Source organism: Haliaeetus leucocephalus, unplaced genomic scaffold (assembly GCF_000737465.1).
Source record: "Haliaeetus leucocephalus isolate CR32 unplaced genomic scaffold, Haliaeetus_leucocephalus-4.0 Scaffold339, whole genome shotgun sequence".
Classification (NCBI taxonomy): domain Eukaryota; kingdom Metazoa; phylum Chordata; class Aves; order Accipitriformes; family Accipitridae; genus Haliaeetus; species Haliaeetus leucocephalus.
In genome coordinates this window covers 8,556,499-8,574,903 of record NW_010972775.1, presented here as the reverse complement: position 1 = coordinate 8,574,903, position 18,405 = coordinate 8,556,499, and the positions used below count along the sequence as shown (strand labels likewise).

Here is an 18,405-nt window from a genome sequence, read left to right as displayed (position 1 = left end):
GCTTTGTATGTTCTATTATTATTATTATCATCATTATTATTATCGTCATTTGATTATTGTTATTATCATCATTATTATTTTCTTCCTTTCTGTTCTATTACACTGTTCTTATCTCAACCCACAAGTTTTTTTACTCCTCCCCCCCGATTATCTCCCCCATACTACAGGGTGGGGGGAAGTGAGAGAGCAGCTGCTTGGTGCTTAGTTGCTGACTGGGGTTAAACCATGGCGCAGACTTGCGTGTTGTCCTCATGGAGGACATTGGTAGTGTTACACCAGAGACAAGCAAGTTGCTGGATGCATTTATTATTGGTTGTGTTAGAAAAGATTTGGTTGCTGAAGAAGCTGCTTTTAATTTTAGTTTTTGATTATAATGCCGGTTGGTCAGATTTTTTTTGTTGTTGTTGCATAGGTTGATACATTGTTGATTTATTATGTTCAGCTGCAAACTGACTTACCCCATAATTCCCCATTCCCTCACGGAAAAGTCTCTGTGCACATCACCCTGGTCCATAGAATTACAAAATATGGTCAAGTACAGTTTCAGCTGCAACATTCGAGCTAATAGTTTGTTCTTGTAGAGTTGATTGGAAGGTCTGTATTTTCACACTTAAAATTATTCAAATTGTATGAAGTAATTTATTTAAAAATGATAGACTGAATTCTTAAAATACAGTTGTGTGGATCTCTGACTCTTCGGTACTGTTTGTCAGAAGTGTACTTGGGAATGTATATGTTTTGCTGTCTTGCTGTGTCTTTCCCTGTTCCTCTGAGGTGAATACTTTGTAAAATCATTTTGGTCACTGTTTGGAAACAACATTGTTCCCAACTAATAGCTTGCTGCAGGACTGTTAGTGATTTCGAATGGAGTGTTGTGGCTTAACCCCAGCTGGCAACTAAGCCCCACATAGCTGTTTGCTCACCCTCCCACCCCGGTGGGATGGAGAATAGAATCAGAAGAGTAAAAGTGAGAAAACTCGTGGGTTGAGATAAAGACAGTTTAATAGGTAAAGCAAAAGCAGCACACGCAAGCGAAGCAAGGAATTCATTTACTACTTCCCATCAGCAGGCAGGTGTTCAGCCATCTCCAGGAAAGCAGGGCTCTATCATGCATAATGGTTACTTGGGAAGCCAAACGCCATCACTCTAAGTGTCCCCCCTTCCTTCTTCTTCCCCCAGCTTTATATACTGAGCATGATGTCATATGGTATGGAATATCCCTTTGGTCTGTGGGGTCAGCTGTCCCGGGGTTAGTGTCCCCTCCTAACTTCTTGTGCTGGTGGGGTGGTGAGAGAAGCAGAAAAGGCCTTGATGCTGTGAAAGCACTGCTCAGCAGTAATGAAAACATCCCTGTGTCATCAACACATTTTCAGCACAAATCCAAAACATAGCCCCACACTAGCTACTCTGAAGAAAATTAACTCTATCCCAGCCAAAACCAACCCATGGAGTTGTACCATGACCTGTGACAATGTGATGTTTCTTGGTGTTCAGTTAAGAGAAATTAATACAGTGCAGGTGACCCTCAAGGCAAAAAGGAAGAGTACTCTTCCCTGGATTTATTTTTAGCTTACCTTCATTTTTGCAAGGTTCTTCCTGATCTGTATGTTCAATAGGCCCCGCCAGGTTTTGGGTTTGTAGTCTTTCCTCTAGGAGTCATTGACAGATATATAGATTCCATGACTGAAAATACTCTTTCCAAAACAAAATGGTTGTTTATTTCTGGAAACACGTGTGATCATATAATCTTTAAATTAGCTAGGACACCTTGGTATTGCTATTGCCCAGAGCCTCTTGTCTAATCTTAAGTCAGTGACTCACCACAATGTTTCTGGCTGTAGTCAGTTTCTCTGGGTCTGTCCCTCTGCCTCTTGCTGTCTCTGTATCTTGCTTTCTCTCCCAACTTCCCTGCCTTGTGATTTTTCCTTCTTTTTGTCTTTAGAACTCTCAGATTAGTTTGGAGAGGCAGATAATTCAAAATAAAGTGGTTTTCAGTGGTAGATTCACTGTTGTTCATTTACATGTTAGTCATTTACATAACTTGTTGTCTGATTCATATAATCATAGCCAAATTTAGCTTGGAAGGGACCTCAGTATTCCTGAGTTTTAAACAATTAATATTTGTTAAGGTCAGCCAAGCTATAACACTCAAGGAATCAGAAGCAGCATTCATTAAATTTAATCTTTTGGTCTGTAGCCATGTCAAATTGTGAAGTCAACCATTCATTTTAGTGGAATTTTAATGTCTTAAATTTAAAGGCAATAATCGAGCTATATTGTAAGTTGCTAAAATGCAAATACCTATTTACTGATCTGGCAGCTTGGTTATGAGCCACAACTGGGTCTGATTTGGGTCTATTTCCAGGGACTTGTGTAGGAGAGGGCTTTGGGGATAAGGGAAGAAAAACAGAGAAAAGAAGCTTGTTTTGTCTGGTTTAGTGGACTTGAGCAAGTAAAATGCTGTGTGGTAGTTACCCATACAGGAAGAAGTTATTCCATGAAGTCAATAAATGCATGGGAAAATTGTGTGCCATGTAGTTTTAGTGACTTCTTCATTTTCCGAATTCTACTCTGAAGTGGATATAGGATGTTGTGCTTACTTAAAAACAAAACCAAAACACCCACAATTTGGGTTAGGGTCAGGAGTACATTTTTGTACTTATGTTTATGCATGGACAAATCCTGGTGTAATTTCAGAAAGTAATTACTAAGGGATGATAGTTTATGTTTTTGAAGTGGAAGCAAAAGGGAGAGGATGATTCTTACAGAACCCCTGGAACCAGTCCAGTGAAAAGGGGTAGGAACAGTGAGCCAGGGGGGCTTTTTGGCTTGTTCTTAGGTGAGCTCTGTGATTGACTTAAACCAAAATGTCAGAACTTTAATGGTCATTGAAAGACATGGAGTTTTAGGAGGTTAATTACCATTTTATTTTGTAAAATGGGGCATAGACTCATTGTGTCAGGCCTTTCCTTATGGTTTGGTAGGGTAAACATGCCTAGTAAGGAGTGTGTTTTCTCTTTTTTTTTTTTTTTTTTTCCATTTCCTCTTCTGGGTCTTCTAGAATAATACATTCTGTAAGATAATTTTCAGGTGTCCTGTATACAACTATTTATTATTTTGTCCATAGTGTCAGATATTTAATTAATTTGGCTGTGTTAGCATACCTGCGCATGGAAAATCCTAATACAGATAAAGCCTAAACCACTAGGACAGTTGGGGCACCTTACCCAGAAGAGGTGAGAATGAAAACTGTTGTAATTGTTGATTTATTTTTTTTTAAATTGATGGACTTAATTTATTGGAATGATTAGAGAACATCAGTCTAATCCAATGAAATACCTGAGAAATGAATAAAATGTTAGAGCATTCAGTGTTGAGAGTGTCTTAGCTACTCAGTTAAATTGCAGTACTAATTAGTAGTAGTCTTTCAGCTGCATTTCATGATAGGCATTATTAGTAGACAATACTTGTTGCTTTTATTTGTAGACCTATCTGTCTGTCTTTCTGATCACAAACATGCAGTGAGACTGAAATCCAGGGAGAGGCCTGTTGCAAAATGAACGGTGACAACATTACAAAATGCTGTAAGAGAGCAATTAGCCCGCATTAGACTTTATCGGGGCTATAGCAATACAGAAAGAAAAGTTTTGTCTTCCTTTGGGAAGGTTAAAGCTTGCTTTTGTAGTAGCTATGTAAGAGGTTGGAACAAACAAGATGGTTTTGAGCTTACAGCTATGGCATCTAATCATATTCAAAACCAGTTTTTTCTGTAAACAGAAAAATGCCCTGAGCTATCTGCAGTCTATTCAGAATAGGGTGCTCAGAACAGAAAATAAATTTGGTCAGTAACTCTTGTTTTGCAGACTTTTTGCCAGGTACTTGCTAAATACTCAAACTCTGCACTCTGCATGCTAATCCGTTGGTACGTTTGCTGGGAAGCAAAGTTGGCAGAAATGGGGATGTGTACTCAGCATGGAGTGTCTCCTTCCAGCCTTCTGATGTCAAACTTGCCTCGCAGGTAACAGTAGGTAGCAATCCTCCAAAGGGCTTTGGAAGCCCACCTGTGGTCCAAAGAATGACATCACCAGCCTGTTCCATTAGAGTCAGGTCAGAGTACATATCCTCAAATAGTTCTACCCAAGAGGGAGAATAGCTTTTGGCATAAGTAATTAACTCCTGTTTCTGCTTGGAGCCTGTATCAATCTAGCTACGATCAAGTGAATCCCCTTTCAGAGAGTAGTCTTCAAAATTGTCATGAACTGAAATTTCCTTCTGTTCTTAGAAGGAATGAAATTTGGTGGTATATATTGTTGAGTCTTCTTTAAAACAAATTTGAAAAGGGGCTCTGATAGAAATTTATATAATCCCCCCCACCCCCCTTTTGCTTTTGACTTAAGGGATGAGTTCAGATGCCAGCTGATGGTGTTTTCTCTTTGTTACTCAGTCACACAGGTGGGATGTACCTTTTAATAAACTACTGTACCTTATTGGTGTTGGCAGACAGTCTTTTTAAGGCTCTCAACTGCATTCTTCTTTAAGTGGTAAACATATGTTGTCAATTTGTGCTATCATATTTGTTAAATACTTTTTTTAAGCCTTGATTGTATGACTAGAAGCTTCCAGTAGCTTTTCAGAAGCTACTGGAAGCTTCTAAAGTTCTCATCTATGATTGATTACAGCTCTTCCCAGTAGAACTTTATGCTGTTTATTATGTAAGTTAACAATACAGATGTAAAAGCAAGGGATAGTATCAGGAATGCAATTTTATTTGAAGTGCAGCTTAAATGTGAAGAATGCTCTGAAATAACTGTGTAATTTAAATCATCGTCCTTAGAGCTCTTCTGATTTCGCTTAATTTGCTTTTGTGAAGTGCAAAAGAAGTTTGTTAAATCAAAACTGCATGTGTTTGTGGTTATTTTGTATTCATTTAGTGTGGGTGAGTTATATGTGGGAATCGGCGTGGGGTTTCTAATCCCAAACAAAACTCTGCTGCTTGAGCTGATAATCCATAACTCATTACTAAGACTGAATAACTGGTGTCAAGGATGGTGGCCATGTTAAGACCTCTTTATGTAGGTCCACTGTAGATGAAGGCTGAGAGAGGTTGCACTTTGCACAAGTGTAAATTCTGTAATGCATGATAAAGAATGAAATGCCTGACAATTAATTTTAATTAGGAATTGAATTCAAGTACAGAAAAAATTATTCTATTTAAAGTGCTTGCATATGCCTTAGTACATTTTTCCCCTGGTATAGTAAATGTTCTGTTTTCTGTGGCTTTAGTGTTGTGAAGGACTTCTTGGAGCATTTTTCAGGTAGATAAAGTAGTTGATTGGTCTAGTGGTGTAGAAATACAACTTTGATGCTGAGGTAATTGGATGCAAGTACATTCTAGGAAACTGAGAGGGTATATGAAAAGAACATGATGTAAAGGATTATTTGAAGGAATTCTGATGGTAGAAGGGAGAACATTCCTTTCTGTGTAGACTACCTACCCAGTTCTCCAATTTCTCTATTTGGGGGGGGGGGAATGTGCAATATTAACTTGAGGAGGAGCATTATTAATCTTGTGCATTAAATACATTGTGTTGCATGATGTGTAACCATGTATGAAATGAGTCTTACTCCTGTTATGTTTTCAGTAGTTTTATTATTTACTTTGTAAATAAAGATCTCTTGAAGACTTCAGTTTCGGGGGCTCATCTAGGCACTGCTTTCTGAATGACCGAGAGATGGATTTTGTTTTATCACTGATAGTGTCCTTCCTGGTTTCTTTCTTTTAAAAATAAAATATAGTTGAAGTATTGTCTTAGGGAAAAAAGCTTTAAAAAAACCCACAGTCAGTACAAGCAGAGAGCCAAGTAGGAAGCTACCTACTTAGAAGCTTTATTCTTTTGGTTCCTCTATTTGCAAATTTTTGTTTCTTTATTCAGCAGATTTAATTTATTTTTTGTTTCATTTCAGCATAAAAATAAACCACATGTGGTGACCTTAGCTAGGAGCCACTCCATTTCCTTGGCAGCTGCTGCTACACGCTGCTTGTCTGACAGACGAGGCTAGGTCATGGTTACCAGAGGACACCCTTGTGGTCATAACCAAGTTGTAAATGTCACTAAGATTGTTTCTGAATGCCTATCACATGTGTATCGCTGATTCTGAAGTAGATAAAGTCAGCCGAAGATTCATTTGGGAGTTGGGACTCCCAGAAGATTACTTTTAAAGCCGAATAGCAGCAAGAGTTGTGACATGCATCCATAAGCAGTGGTAGCGATTTGACAGTTATTTAGCCCTTAGTTACTAGCCCTTTGGTAGAACTGACAGCACGCCTGCAAAGATAGTGAGGCCTGTTTCAGCCCCATTAATGTTGTCTTGAATGTGAGCGTGCAGTCTGAAAAAATGATAAATGTTCAGTGATTGATGATTTTATAGTCCCAGGGCACTTGGGTTGGTTTCTGGTAGCTGTGAACATCCCCCCCCTCCCCCCCCTTAATTAGGTCTGAGCTTTAGGTTTCTCTCTGCCAGACTTAGAGAAGTGAGTAGTGGGAATTGTGAGATAAGGCTTACAAATTTTTTTCAAAACTTTGGCTACAAAGGAGGTGCAATTTTGGGTGCCAGGTCTGTCATATTTTGGTACAGAATAAGTGATTCAGTGCACATCTGATCAGTCTAAGTGGCAAACACTATATTCATACCTTTATATGGAAAAGCTGAAAGCATTTTGAAGTGTACAAAAGAGAATGTTAAGTAATTGGGTTAATTAAATAACATGTGCTTCCTAGGGCTTCTGTGTTTTCCGTCTCTATACCTTTGGTGCAAACTTTCAATAAGCCAGTGTTTCCTGACTGCATAAGGGTCACTCCAAGCCTGCTAAGTTCGCCATACTAATGCTAGAAAAGTGCAAAACAGTATTTTGGTTTGAGTGCTTGTTTGCAAATCAGCTGACAAAGTTGTTTATTTAATCACTATTTTGAAGTAAACCTTTTGTCAGTAAGCTGTGCTGTTTAGTAATGTGATAGTGTCAAAATGCCTATTAATCTGTAACAGTAATAGCAGGCTGCAATGGGAAATGGAATTTCTTCTTGTCATTTGCACTAACATTTTTTCCTAATGTCAGTGACTCTTCCTGACCTTTTTACTGTGTTGTTTTAGTAATGCAAACAGAAACCTTAGGGAAAAAAAAAAATCAGTTGTGAGTTCTTCAGACTAATTATACTGTCTCAGTGGTTAGCGACTTAATGCTAAGAGGATTCAAATATCAAAATATCTCAGTATTATTCAATTTTTAGAAATATTGTCCATGAGGATGCAGCTTATTAAGAAATTATGTGGTTTCTTCTTGATGGGGGAGGAGGAAAAGAGGGGGAGAACGTAAAATGTGGGCAGGGAATGATTTCTGTGAGATAGACCCGAAAGCCAACTTTTGTGATTAATGACCAATTGTGACTCTGCACATTTAATTAGGAAAGTGTCATTACACTCAATTAGCAGGGCTGCCAAATAATCTGTTTAATACTCTGGTCTTTTTTTCTCTAGGGTTTTGCAGACAGTCCTCATTACAGTGATCACTTGAATGACAGTCGATTAGGGCCCCATGAAGGATTGTCCCCGACACCTTTCATGAACTCAAATCTGATGGGTAAGTAGGTAATTCTTTACGAGTATCCCCTCAAAGCCTCTTTGGTCAGAAAGAGACATTTTTCATTCCCTTGTCTAGGCCTGACATGTCAAGCATCTGGAAGTTGCTCTGTTTCTCATAGCAACACTGACTTTCCTATTGAAATCTTTTTACGTTGGGCAAATTCCTCATAAAGGCCATTGTCCAGGACTTTTTAGAAGAAGGAACCACCCAGATTTTCTCAAGTTGATCTAGAAAGCTGGTATATTTGATTTGATTTTTACATTTCTTTTGTAAATTCTAAATTATTTTAAGGCTAAATTTCCTTAACTTTTGCTGAGAAGACATCTATAGCAATTTTTAATTTGTGCATTAAAAAAAAAAGAAAATTATTTTTCTAACACTATGGATTCCTGAACTACCTACCAATATGCTTTTAGGCTTTTCTTCAGTTAATAATTTGAGGGCTTGCCTCTTATTTTTCATTTTCTAATTTCTTTGATATTTGTTATATTAGAAATGTTGTCACTTCTGAGAAATAGAGGCAAACTCTTATTTTGCTAGGCAAATGTTATTACTGCTTCCAGGCCTGTGGGTGTCTGACATTTTCTGCTTTTGAAACTGGAGAAACAAGGAAGCAAAATGTGTATTATATTGTGGGCTTGGGTATTGAAAGCTTTGTCTTTGTTGCCTGCACTTTTGTGTTACCTGAAACATGTTAATGTATTGATGGCATTGTTTGAAACTCTTCTTCTCCTTATTCCAGTTTGAAGCATAAAAATGTTGATTTCAAAGTATTTATTACTTGGCAGTACATGGTCTTGGGACAATTTTTTTCTCTTGCATCTTAAACTTAGGGATTACTCTGAATGTTTATTCTGAATTTGTACATTTGACATTGTTTCACTTGTATATTCTGCGTCTTGTAGACGTGACCTATTTTGTGATCTCAGTATTGTCCTTTTAAGACATAGCCATGGTAATCTAAGTGGATTACCTAAATCCAAATCCTGGTGGTCTGCAATTTCTTTTGGAAATCTTTCTACTTTGCTCAGTCTCTGTTTACTACTTTAATTTTCTCTGAAGTAGAGGCTAAGCACAGCTATTGCTGAAAACAGAATTTAATTTAAACCTTCCTATATGAACATAAAAATATGTAATTTTAAAATGACTGTCTCTAGAGTCTTTGTTTAGAAAGAGTGCATGTCAATTGGCCAATGATACTTATATCTGAAGACAGTAAAGCTAAAATGTAGTTCCCCTTGGTTATTTTGATAAAGCGCAGTAGAACTTCCCTCCCAATACTCTTTCAAATGTGTTGTCTTTTTTTAAATATGGGAGACTAAAAAGACAAATTACTTCAAGCACTTCTCCAGTGTTTTGATCAGTAGCATGTATGGAATGGCTCTAGGCTTTGTAGCTGATACTGATTTTATTTTACAAAAATACATAGCAAAGTTTGATTTTTATTTTTTTTTTTAATTTGTATTACCAAAGGCTAACTTCTTGCTCATGCTTTTATTTTGAGCCATCCAATTTCTAAACAATATATGCCTTTAAATATATGAAGAAAATAATTGGTACAACTATATGTTCTTAGTTTTTCAGTTTTATTGAAGAGATGGCTAGGTGATTCCATTAGACATAATAGAATTACATCATTAATACAGATTTGAGAAGCCTTCATTGAGATTGTTTTGTAGAGAGAATTAATGAATTGCAATATGTGTATGTATCAGTCATTTGCCCAAAGCAGCTGTAAAATGAAATAGTTTTGTAATGCTTTATGGCTAACAGTTCTTGTAGATGTTACTTTGTTGGAGCAATAGTACTTCATTTCCTTCTATATGCAGCAAAGAATTATAGAAAGCTTTCAGTATGTATCTCTAAGAAATGTACCTCAAAATGCTAAAAGTATGCTTTTAAAAGTATTCCACCTGTGTGTTTTGGTTTGTCATAACAAGAAATTATATTAATTTTACTTATGTTACAGTATAGGATGCAGCTTTGTATATCATACTTTCACAGCATGAATTTTTGCAGCATATATTAAGTTGATGCTGAAAGGTTGGAGAGAGGAATGATACAAACTACATAAAAACACTGAGTAGTAGTTTTCTGTGTAGTACTACTATCTGTGTTTATGGTTTTCTGTCTGTTATTGAAAAGAAAAATGAGATGTTGTCTTAAGTATTTTTTAGACAAAAAATGTTACACAGTTTGTTAATATCAAATTGTGGACAAGTTCCTATAAACAGAATAAAAACATCCATTTTATTAGTTACTGTAGATGATATTTAATGCATTGATTGATTATTCTGTGATCTTTAGAGGCTAAACGGAGATGGAGGCTAAGAACATGAACTTGATGAGCTTATAGGAAATATCTCAGTAGGCTAATAGTGATGGAGCATCTGGGCTTCCACGCTGAAGATCTAAGAAATACATCCCTTCCCAACATTTTATCATGACTGAAATACATCTCTGAAATAGTTAAAAACTATTTAAAAAAAAAAGAAAGAGCAACAATATATTTCACCATTGCTGTCAACACTTAAGAGCACCATTAAAAAAAGAATTGTGTGTCAAGGGGATGTTGTTATTTTGTGTATTATGTTCAGCCGTAAGCATATTTGCCTGAAGAGATGGTGGATTATAAAGTGCCACTGTCTTTCATGATGGAGCTCTCAAACATTTTAATGATCTTGTACATTGCAAAAGAGAGAAATTTTGTCTAACAAGAGTTGATAATGATTCAATAATGAACAATTTGCCACAGAAAGATGCATTTCCATATTCATTTAGATATTTTTTGAAGTGTTTTGCAGAGGAAGTAAAGCTATTATGTTGGATTGGTTAGCGTTCTTCACTAATGAATTCCAGAATTATCCTGTTGATTTGTTAGTATAAAAAAAGAAGGGCTGTTGCTTGTATTTTAAGTAAAACCACTGAATCCTCTTGGCACCAGCATAGTTTGTTGGTATCCATAGAGATATGTAGAAAATCAGGCTAAGATATATTGGTGGTATTGTAGCTCCATTTAGACTTGATAATCTTTGCTTATTCAACACTTTCTCTTTTAATTACATTCTAGAAAACTATTTACAAGGATACGATATTCTTTTCTCTGTAATTCTGCTGCCTTGTAGTGCTCTGCACTTGCAAGTAGAGGTCAGTTTTTTGCTAGGACCCTTCAAGCATGTGGTATTGTATCTTCTGTTGTACTGTTCCCTGGACTTTATTCTACTGAGCTTTTCTGCTTTTGCTTACCAGAAAGAAAGCAAGCAGATCATTCTTGAGTATAGCTTAAAGGGTTTTTTGTTCGTCGGTGTTGAAAATTTGAAGTAGGTGACTTCATTTCTTTTGTGTGTCTGTCTTTCCACAAGAGGTAGAAAGGATAAAGGCAAAACTTTTGTGCTCCATGTTCATCGTCTGTGTACTACACAGTTCCACAAACTTGTACCTGATAAAAAGTCATTAAAAAATTTAGTCAATAGTGAGTGAAAAGATGGTGGTTGAACATAAGCTTGCTGTGTTGAAATTGGTCACTTGAAATAGAGATCATTCTTCCAAGGTTTCTTTCACTTCCTTGTTTTCTCATTATTCCTTTAACTAGTTGCTTTACAGTTTAATTGGGTTAAATTTTAGAGCTCAGGGTGTTTCTGAGCTAGCCACAGGGCTTGAAGGCCTGTCAGCAAAGGTAACTGGAAACTGTCATAATCGGAAACTCTGAATGTGTGGGAATGGAGGATTTTGTATCATTTGGATCTTCCTGACCTCACCTACTCACTGACTCTAGTAGATCAGCTGCAGGGTTGTAGTTACTAGTGTATTTCATGTCAACTGTTGCTGTTATAACACTCACCTCTGTTAGTACCCTAGTGAGGTAGTGACTGTGCTCCTCTTCCTAATGAACTAATTTCTGCTTCATGCTAGGTATGGCCATGATATTTTCTTATGGCCAGCATTAAGAGTATGAAGGACCTGACAATGCAGGGAAGTCAAGACATACATCAGTTCGTATTTACGAGGAAGGGAGTGAGTAGAAGCTTGTTACAGTAATTAGAGCTATAAATGATTCAGACTGTTAATCAAAATAGTTTCATGTACTCTGACTATTTATACTGTGAATACAAAGGGTAAGCCTGATTCTTGACCTGATTGAAATAAATAGGTGAAAGAACCAAACAAAGTACTCTCTAATGGAAGCAGAGTAATACATTTTTGGTGGGTTTTTTTTTTGCAGTGTGGCTTCCTTTAATGTTGGTTGTACTTGATGCGCTTGAATCACTTGGGTAGTTTGTCATCAGGCTTCACAAAACAGGGTTTGCAAGTAAATTACATCTATATATACACCATTTATTTTACCCTCTATTAGTGTTTAACTGTCTTGTACCAATGTAGCAGGTGGTTAATAGGTATGTGCTGGGTAGAAATTGCCATGTGGAGCCAAGGGTGGCAGGAGTGTGCTTGATGTGTTGAAGCCAAATTCCATGAATTTTCAAAGGTAGTCTCACAAGCTACTGTGAAACTAAAGACTCGTTTTGTGGATTAATCATATAAATGAGCGATCAATATCTGGATTGGGGTGCCTTCTCATTTTAGAGGTACTGTTCTCTTAATTGACTTGATTGCCTGATTGTGTAGGTTTGTAAGAATGGCTGCTTCTGCTAGTGCGTCTTTCAAACTAGTGAAATTATTAGGTCTAATTTTTATTGTAAAATCTTATTTTTTGACTTGTAAGTTAAGCACTGCAGTTGGCTTGGATAGAGTAGGAAGTATTTTAAAAGATGAACATTAGGGGCATTTTTTTGAAGCAACACAGTAAATAGCTGAAGCCTCTGTAAGCTTTCCACTATTGATATTGTTCTTGAACAAGCGATGTAAGCCTTTTAAACCTTAAATTGGGAAAGGTTATTCTCAATAAAAGGAGAGGCTAGAAGGCATGCATTTGAATTGTTTCTCAGTTAAGAATCTAACTAATCTTCAGGAAAACGGCTAATTTTCTTCCTCAGTAGCCCTTCAGTACAAGACATTTGGAATCTAAGAGATAGAGCTTATTATCAAATGCCTTTATGATGGTGAAGGCAATAGTAGGAAGCAAGGAAGTGTAAATCGTTATTAAAATGGCAAATGTTAAGAATGATGCCATTATAGTTTTTGCTATGAACCTTGTTTTAATTACCTTTTAGGAAGGGAGAGGGCAGATGTGAGCAGTGAGTTGGCAGACCTTGTGTTTGTCCAAAATAATAGTTAGATTTCCTTGAATTGCCTTCTGTAGTCATTACTAATTTAACACATGGAATAAAATAGGCATCACAACGGAAATGATCTCCAGAGACATGAGTAATGGCAAGATTGATCTGAAATAATTTATAAGCAGTTACAACAGTATTAACTTGGAGAATAGTGGGGACAGAATATTTTGTATCCTTCAGAGAATTCATTAGGAAGAAAAAGGAAAATGTTAAAAGAAGAAAATGACAAAATAGAGGCACAACAAAGATTGTGGCAAGCGCTTCAGTTCATCTCATTTATAGGAGCAGGGCAGTAAGTTGAAAGAAAAATGTTAAAGGATAGCTAATAAGCTTCACATAGTGCATAATTATCTGTCAAATATTATTGTAGGCTAAGAGTTCAGAAAAACTTTTCTTAGTAAAAAAGATGCGAGTATAAGATCATCCACAGTTACAATACTTAGGGGTACTGGTCTCCTGCTGTAAGACGTGGGTCCACCACAAGCCATAGATTGTAAACTTCCCATGCTGGAAAAGTTCCTTGAAATTCACTTTACAGTAACTGGTGTCATGCAGTTTCACAGCATTACATTTACATTTTATCAAATCACTTACTGTTTTGATTATTAAAGCTAAAAAAATCAAGATGCTGACATCTGTATGTAATACATCATGGCTACTTTTCCCAAAGTAAGTGTTGCCATTGCTTCACCACAGTAAAGCTTCATGTTTTGTTTCTTCAGATAGGCTTTTTTTTTTTTTTAAATTAGTTTTTTCCAAATCATTGTGTATAATGAATCCGGCAAATGGAAGATTTACATTTAAATTCCTTCTAAGAATGTTTGTTTTCCTTTTGGGTCACGTCACTATGCTTAATTGCTTGATTGACACTGGTTTTATATACTATAGATTAGCTAAAAGCCTAATATGAACCTAATGTGAATTTTGTAGTATTTGGGGTTTTATAATGAAAATTTCAAACCCAGAGTAAAGTTTTAAGTTAAATTTCAATGACTTCTTCCCTCTTCCAGATAACTACATGTTATTATTTGCTTCATCTATGAATATATAATAATCTCCATTAAAAAATGGAGGTCCTGCCCCTCACTCCTTCCTTTTAAATGCTAGCAATCTTTTTGTTCTGGGGTGTTTCTTCATTTGGCTGTGTCCCAGCTTTGGCGTGGTGTGTTGAGCAGAGGCAGGCTCTCATCGGTCGTACCTGTAAAACCTCGGACCTGACATACTGGTTCCTGCTGGCGCAGACCCACTGATCTGCAGGCTCAGGCTTTCTAGCGATGTGATGTTTTGTATCTGTTGGTACAGTTTCAGATTTATCTTTTTTCTTTTCTTGGGTGTTTTTTTTTTTTCCTCCCCCCAGGTATTACATTAAATAAATTCCACTCACACCAAAGAATTGCTCTCATCTGCTCTTCATTTTCCTTTTGTGAAAGCTAATGGGTTTCTGGGAAATTAAATTACACAGTCATTTAGTGACAGTGCTAAGTGCAGGGCATTTTTACCCTTGGGTTTTTGCTCACAAGAGTGTGTGTTAAGCTTAATTTTCCCTTCTGTTTACAGTAATATTTCAATCAAATAGCTTTCCTAACATTTCTTTAAATACAGTCATACCTCAAGGCTTTCTACAAGTGTAGCAGGGGGCTGGCATCCTTTGTAATGTTATGCTGTAGCAGGTGTCCACTTGTGCTCTCTTCCCCTTGAGACTTTCATCTTCTTCCTAGTTAGCAGCTGCGGCAGAGGGGCCCTAACAACCCTCCTCAGGTGGTGCTCAGGTGTGGGTCTGCCAGGTAGGTGTGTGGTCGGTCGCAGCTGCCTGCCTGCTCCCCTGCCTCCCCTCTCTGCCTTCGGCAGCACCCAGCGCAGGGCGGTGAAGAGAGGGGTGAGCAGGCGCACAGTGGTCGGCCTTCCCCCCTCCCTGCCGCTGATCCGCTGGCTGCGGGAGTATGCCGGAGCGTTGAGGCAGTTGATCCTTAACGAGTGTGGGTAGTGGTGTGCAAGTTTAGAAGATTTTTATCATCTCCAAATCAGAATTGGAGTTGTTTCCAGACTTAGTGTGCAGTGCTGTGGTTCAAGGAAAAACCCAGAGAAGTTTTTTCTTTCTGCCAAGTAAGGAAGTGAAGAAATCTGTCCTTGAAAATCCATCAAACTGTATGATTTAACATTGTGCTAGGAAGAGCTGCTGATACCTTTTCACTGGGTACTACCAGTGCCACAGGTACCTTCACAGGACTCACAGAACTCTCTGCTAATCCACAGCACGTCCCGCAAGCAGAACTTGCAGTTCTGGTGGCCCATGGGCAGTAGTATTGCTTGCACTGTGCGCTCAAGGGAGAAAAAAATGGGACCTAGTTTTAATCGTGTTGGAGGAAGATTAAATGTTGCCTTCTTCAAAAAGGTCCCACACTTAAACCCCGAATTTTTGTCATACTAGGTCCTTTTGAAAAGCCAGTCTGGGAATTTAAACATGCAAGTCTGTGGCTTTTAAATTTTGAAATATCTTAGTTCTGATAAAATTTGTTCTGCAAAGCTTGGTTTTCAGTTAATGCAGTCTAATACGTTTGAGTGTTGATTTATTCACAGTGTACTCCCCCTCTGAAAAGGGGAATAAATAGTAATCTGATGAAATTTTTAAGTCTTGCGTTTCCTCTTTGTTATAACATGTCAGTTTAGCTGCTTTAGGATATGTTTATCTGTTACAAGGCTCATCAGTGCATGAAATGCTGAAAGGGCATATTTCTCTCCTGTGGTTCCTGCCATCCCTGGGCACTTGTAGATGTGTTCCAGTGGATGGGATCAGCTGGGTGAAGCTGTAGGATTTTAAATTGCAGTCTGTCTGAAGGCGCCAAGCTCCTTTCCAGGGAGAAGGGAGGAGGGGGTGATTCTTTCCCATACTGGTGATGTAACTTCCCCATGAGGCAGTTGCTTAGGGATCTACATAATAACTATTATCCTGTTCAAATAGGAGACTGTAGAAAGCTCACTGGTGATTAAAAGATAATTTTGTAATTTTTCATGGCTTGTCTTTGTTTTGCAATAAAGATGTTTGCTTATTGCCAGGTGCATAAAAATCATTTACTTAATCTCTATTTCATTCCATTAATTTTTTTTTTCATTCTTGCTTGCATGTAGCTGTAGCCTGTCAGTTGCTAGTAGTCCAGTTTTTAATAAATGCAGCAGCCTCTATCCAGTGATTAAATACTGAACTGGTCAACCACTATGTTGTAACTAGGCTGCTTGTGCCAAAACAAGTGGCTTTTGTGATTTGGGGCATTATAGTATTTGCATTAATATGATTTGAAGTTGTTAATATTTTCTTTAGAGACTGGGTTTTAGTGAGTCAAATGGTTGTTCCTGCTTGAAACCTGGCTTTGTTTAGATACACAGACACCTCAGAGAGGAAGGCAAAACAGGTGAAATTGAATGAGTGAGCCTATAGAAGATGTAATTTTATTTTTCAGGTGCATGAAGGTGTTGGACCTCTAATACTATTGTTTTTGTGAGTTGCCTGAGTGGTCACTGCATTTTCGCTAGAGTTATAAGCTGCTGTAGGTGTGCAATGCTTCAACGATATAGTGGATTAATAGAACAAGTATCATGATAAGAAAACAAAATTTTTAAAAATTGATTTAAAAAATAATGTTTGGATACTTTGACTTCAGTCCAATATTGCATCAAAGTTTTGTTTCTGAAAAGTGGGTGAAGGATTTTCACGTAACAGAAATGTGCAGAAGATCAGAGAAACTGCAACTCATTCTGTTAAGCTATGCTAATATCTTGCTTTATTTGTGAGGCTTTCTTGGTTGCCGTCTTTTTATGTTTTCTCTGAAAGCTAACAGCACTCTGGCTTTCAGATGGGTGTTCAGCTTCTGTCACTCTAATGCATATATGTATATTGGGAAGTCAGCTGAAAATTCTGCGGAGTTATTTCTTAGGCATCCAGATGGAGGGTCGCTTTGAGAAATAGAAACCTTGTTATCCTTATGTGTGGAAGCTTCACCAGGATGCATTTGGTGGAGGGAGGGTGCTGTTTGGTTAGGAGTTTTTTTTGGAAGATGCTCACAGGGCTCCTCCATCTGAAGGTGAAACAGGAGAGTTGATACATCATTTTATGTGATGTTGTGTTATACACATAATTTAAGAAACTGACAGTATTTGGGATTACTGCTACTGATTCCTTTAAAGAAAGCAGTAGCCTTAAGTTCAGTGATTAAATAAAAAAGGTTCATTGAAATGGGAATGGGGAAGAAACATGGTGATTACTATTGAAATAGGTTGAGACTGATCATTACAGTTTTTCCTAAAACTGCTGAGGTCTGGCCATGAGCCTTAAAGGTAGTTGGGAACCAAGTGCACTATAATATGTAATGTGTCAATTCAAATCGGGATTGTACAGACCATGTGCAAAACCAATAACTGTAACAAAATTTTAGTTTACTTCCCGTGTAATAGGGACCTCAAAAATAAGCCTGGCACTTTAGGCACAAATGCAATACAAATAAGGTGTCTTGCAATTTCTTCCTCTTATACAATGGGACATAGAAAGCAGAAGTCTTGAGAGTAATGTGTGACTTGTTAACAGTCTTGTAAGCTTCCAGGGTGATCCCTGGGGTCTGCACTGAATACCTATGTGCGTGACTGTATCATAAATAAATTTGTATCCTGTTTAAAAAAAGTTCTGCAGAGATAGGAAAGTGTGTACTTGTACACTCTTTATCAGGGTACTGCAGTTTTAAGTACATTTTCTGCATCGTAGGAGCGAAGTGAGGTTTTGCCTTACTATTTTGCTGTGGTAAATAACACTTCTGTTTCTGACTGCATTCATTTCTTTCCTATGACATCATTTATTTGTTTCACATATTGCTAGTCCATTACAAGCTGTCACCTCAAATTTAATTTATTTATGTATTTGGAATCGAAGTACTTTCCAACTTAAACTACAGGCTGATTGACCTGCTTAATAAATGTAAATAGAGATTTACAAAAATTAATTCCTTACAGAACCATATTTCTTAAATGTCTTACGTATCTTAGAAGTTGCATTGCCTTATGAAATATTGTAGAGAATCTTCTGATCACATCACCCTAACTTCACAGGAGTTTGCAGAAGCTCATATGTGTGTTATACTATAGAAAGCATTTAGCACACCTTAATATTGTACCTATCAGTCAAAAAATGAGATAAGTTGTTTTATCTTTGATTTTAGAGGAGATTTTGTTTCCATATAGATGTGTTACATTATTATACAGCTTCAAGTTTGAAAGATACTGAAATTGGTGCAGATATGCATGATCAGAAACTGAGCTCTTGCTTATTTTCTGGGATACAATTCTGTCTTACTTTGTACTTAGAGAAATGTCATCCTTTCACCTGACGTGAATTAAGTCTTTCTTCACAATGATAGGTGAGGTGATATTTTTTTCAGCAGTGCTATGTTCTGTGGCGAAAGATCTGCTGATATATTTTGCCATCACTGAAACAATTTTTCTTTACATCTTCTGGGATTGATATTTTTAAGCTAAGATAAATGTCACTGG

At 37.2% G+C, this 18,405-nt stretch overlaps 1 protein-coding gene across 6 annotated transcripts in view; it reads left to right on the top strand.

Annotated features, from left to right (window-relative positions):
- The window catches only part of TCF12 (transcription factor 12), a 174,017-nt gene that overhangs the window by 54,178 nt on the left and 101,434 nt on the right, over positions 1-18,405 (top strand). For all 6 annotated transcript variants that reach the window (XM_010571773.1, XM_010571774.1, XM_010571772.1 and 3 more), the window contains exon 6: positions 7,534-7,636. In XM_010571773.1, coding sequence (XP_010570075.1) covers positions 7,534-7,636 — 103 coding nt within the window. The remainder of the gene's footprint in view (positions 1-7,533; positions 7,637-18,405) is intronic.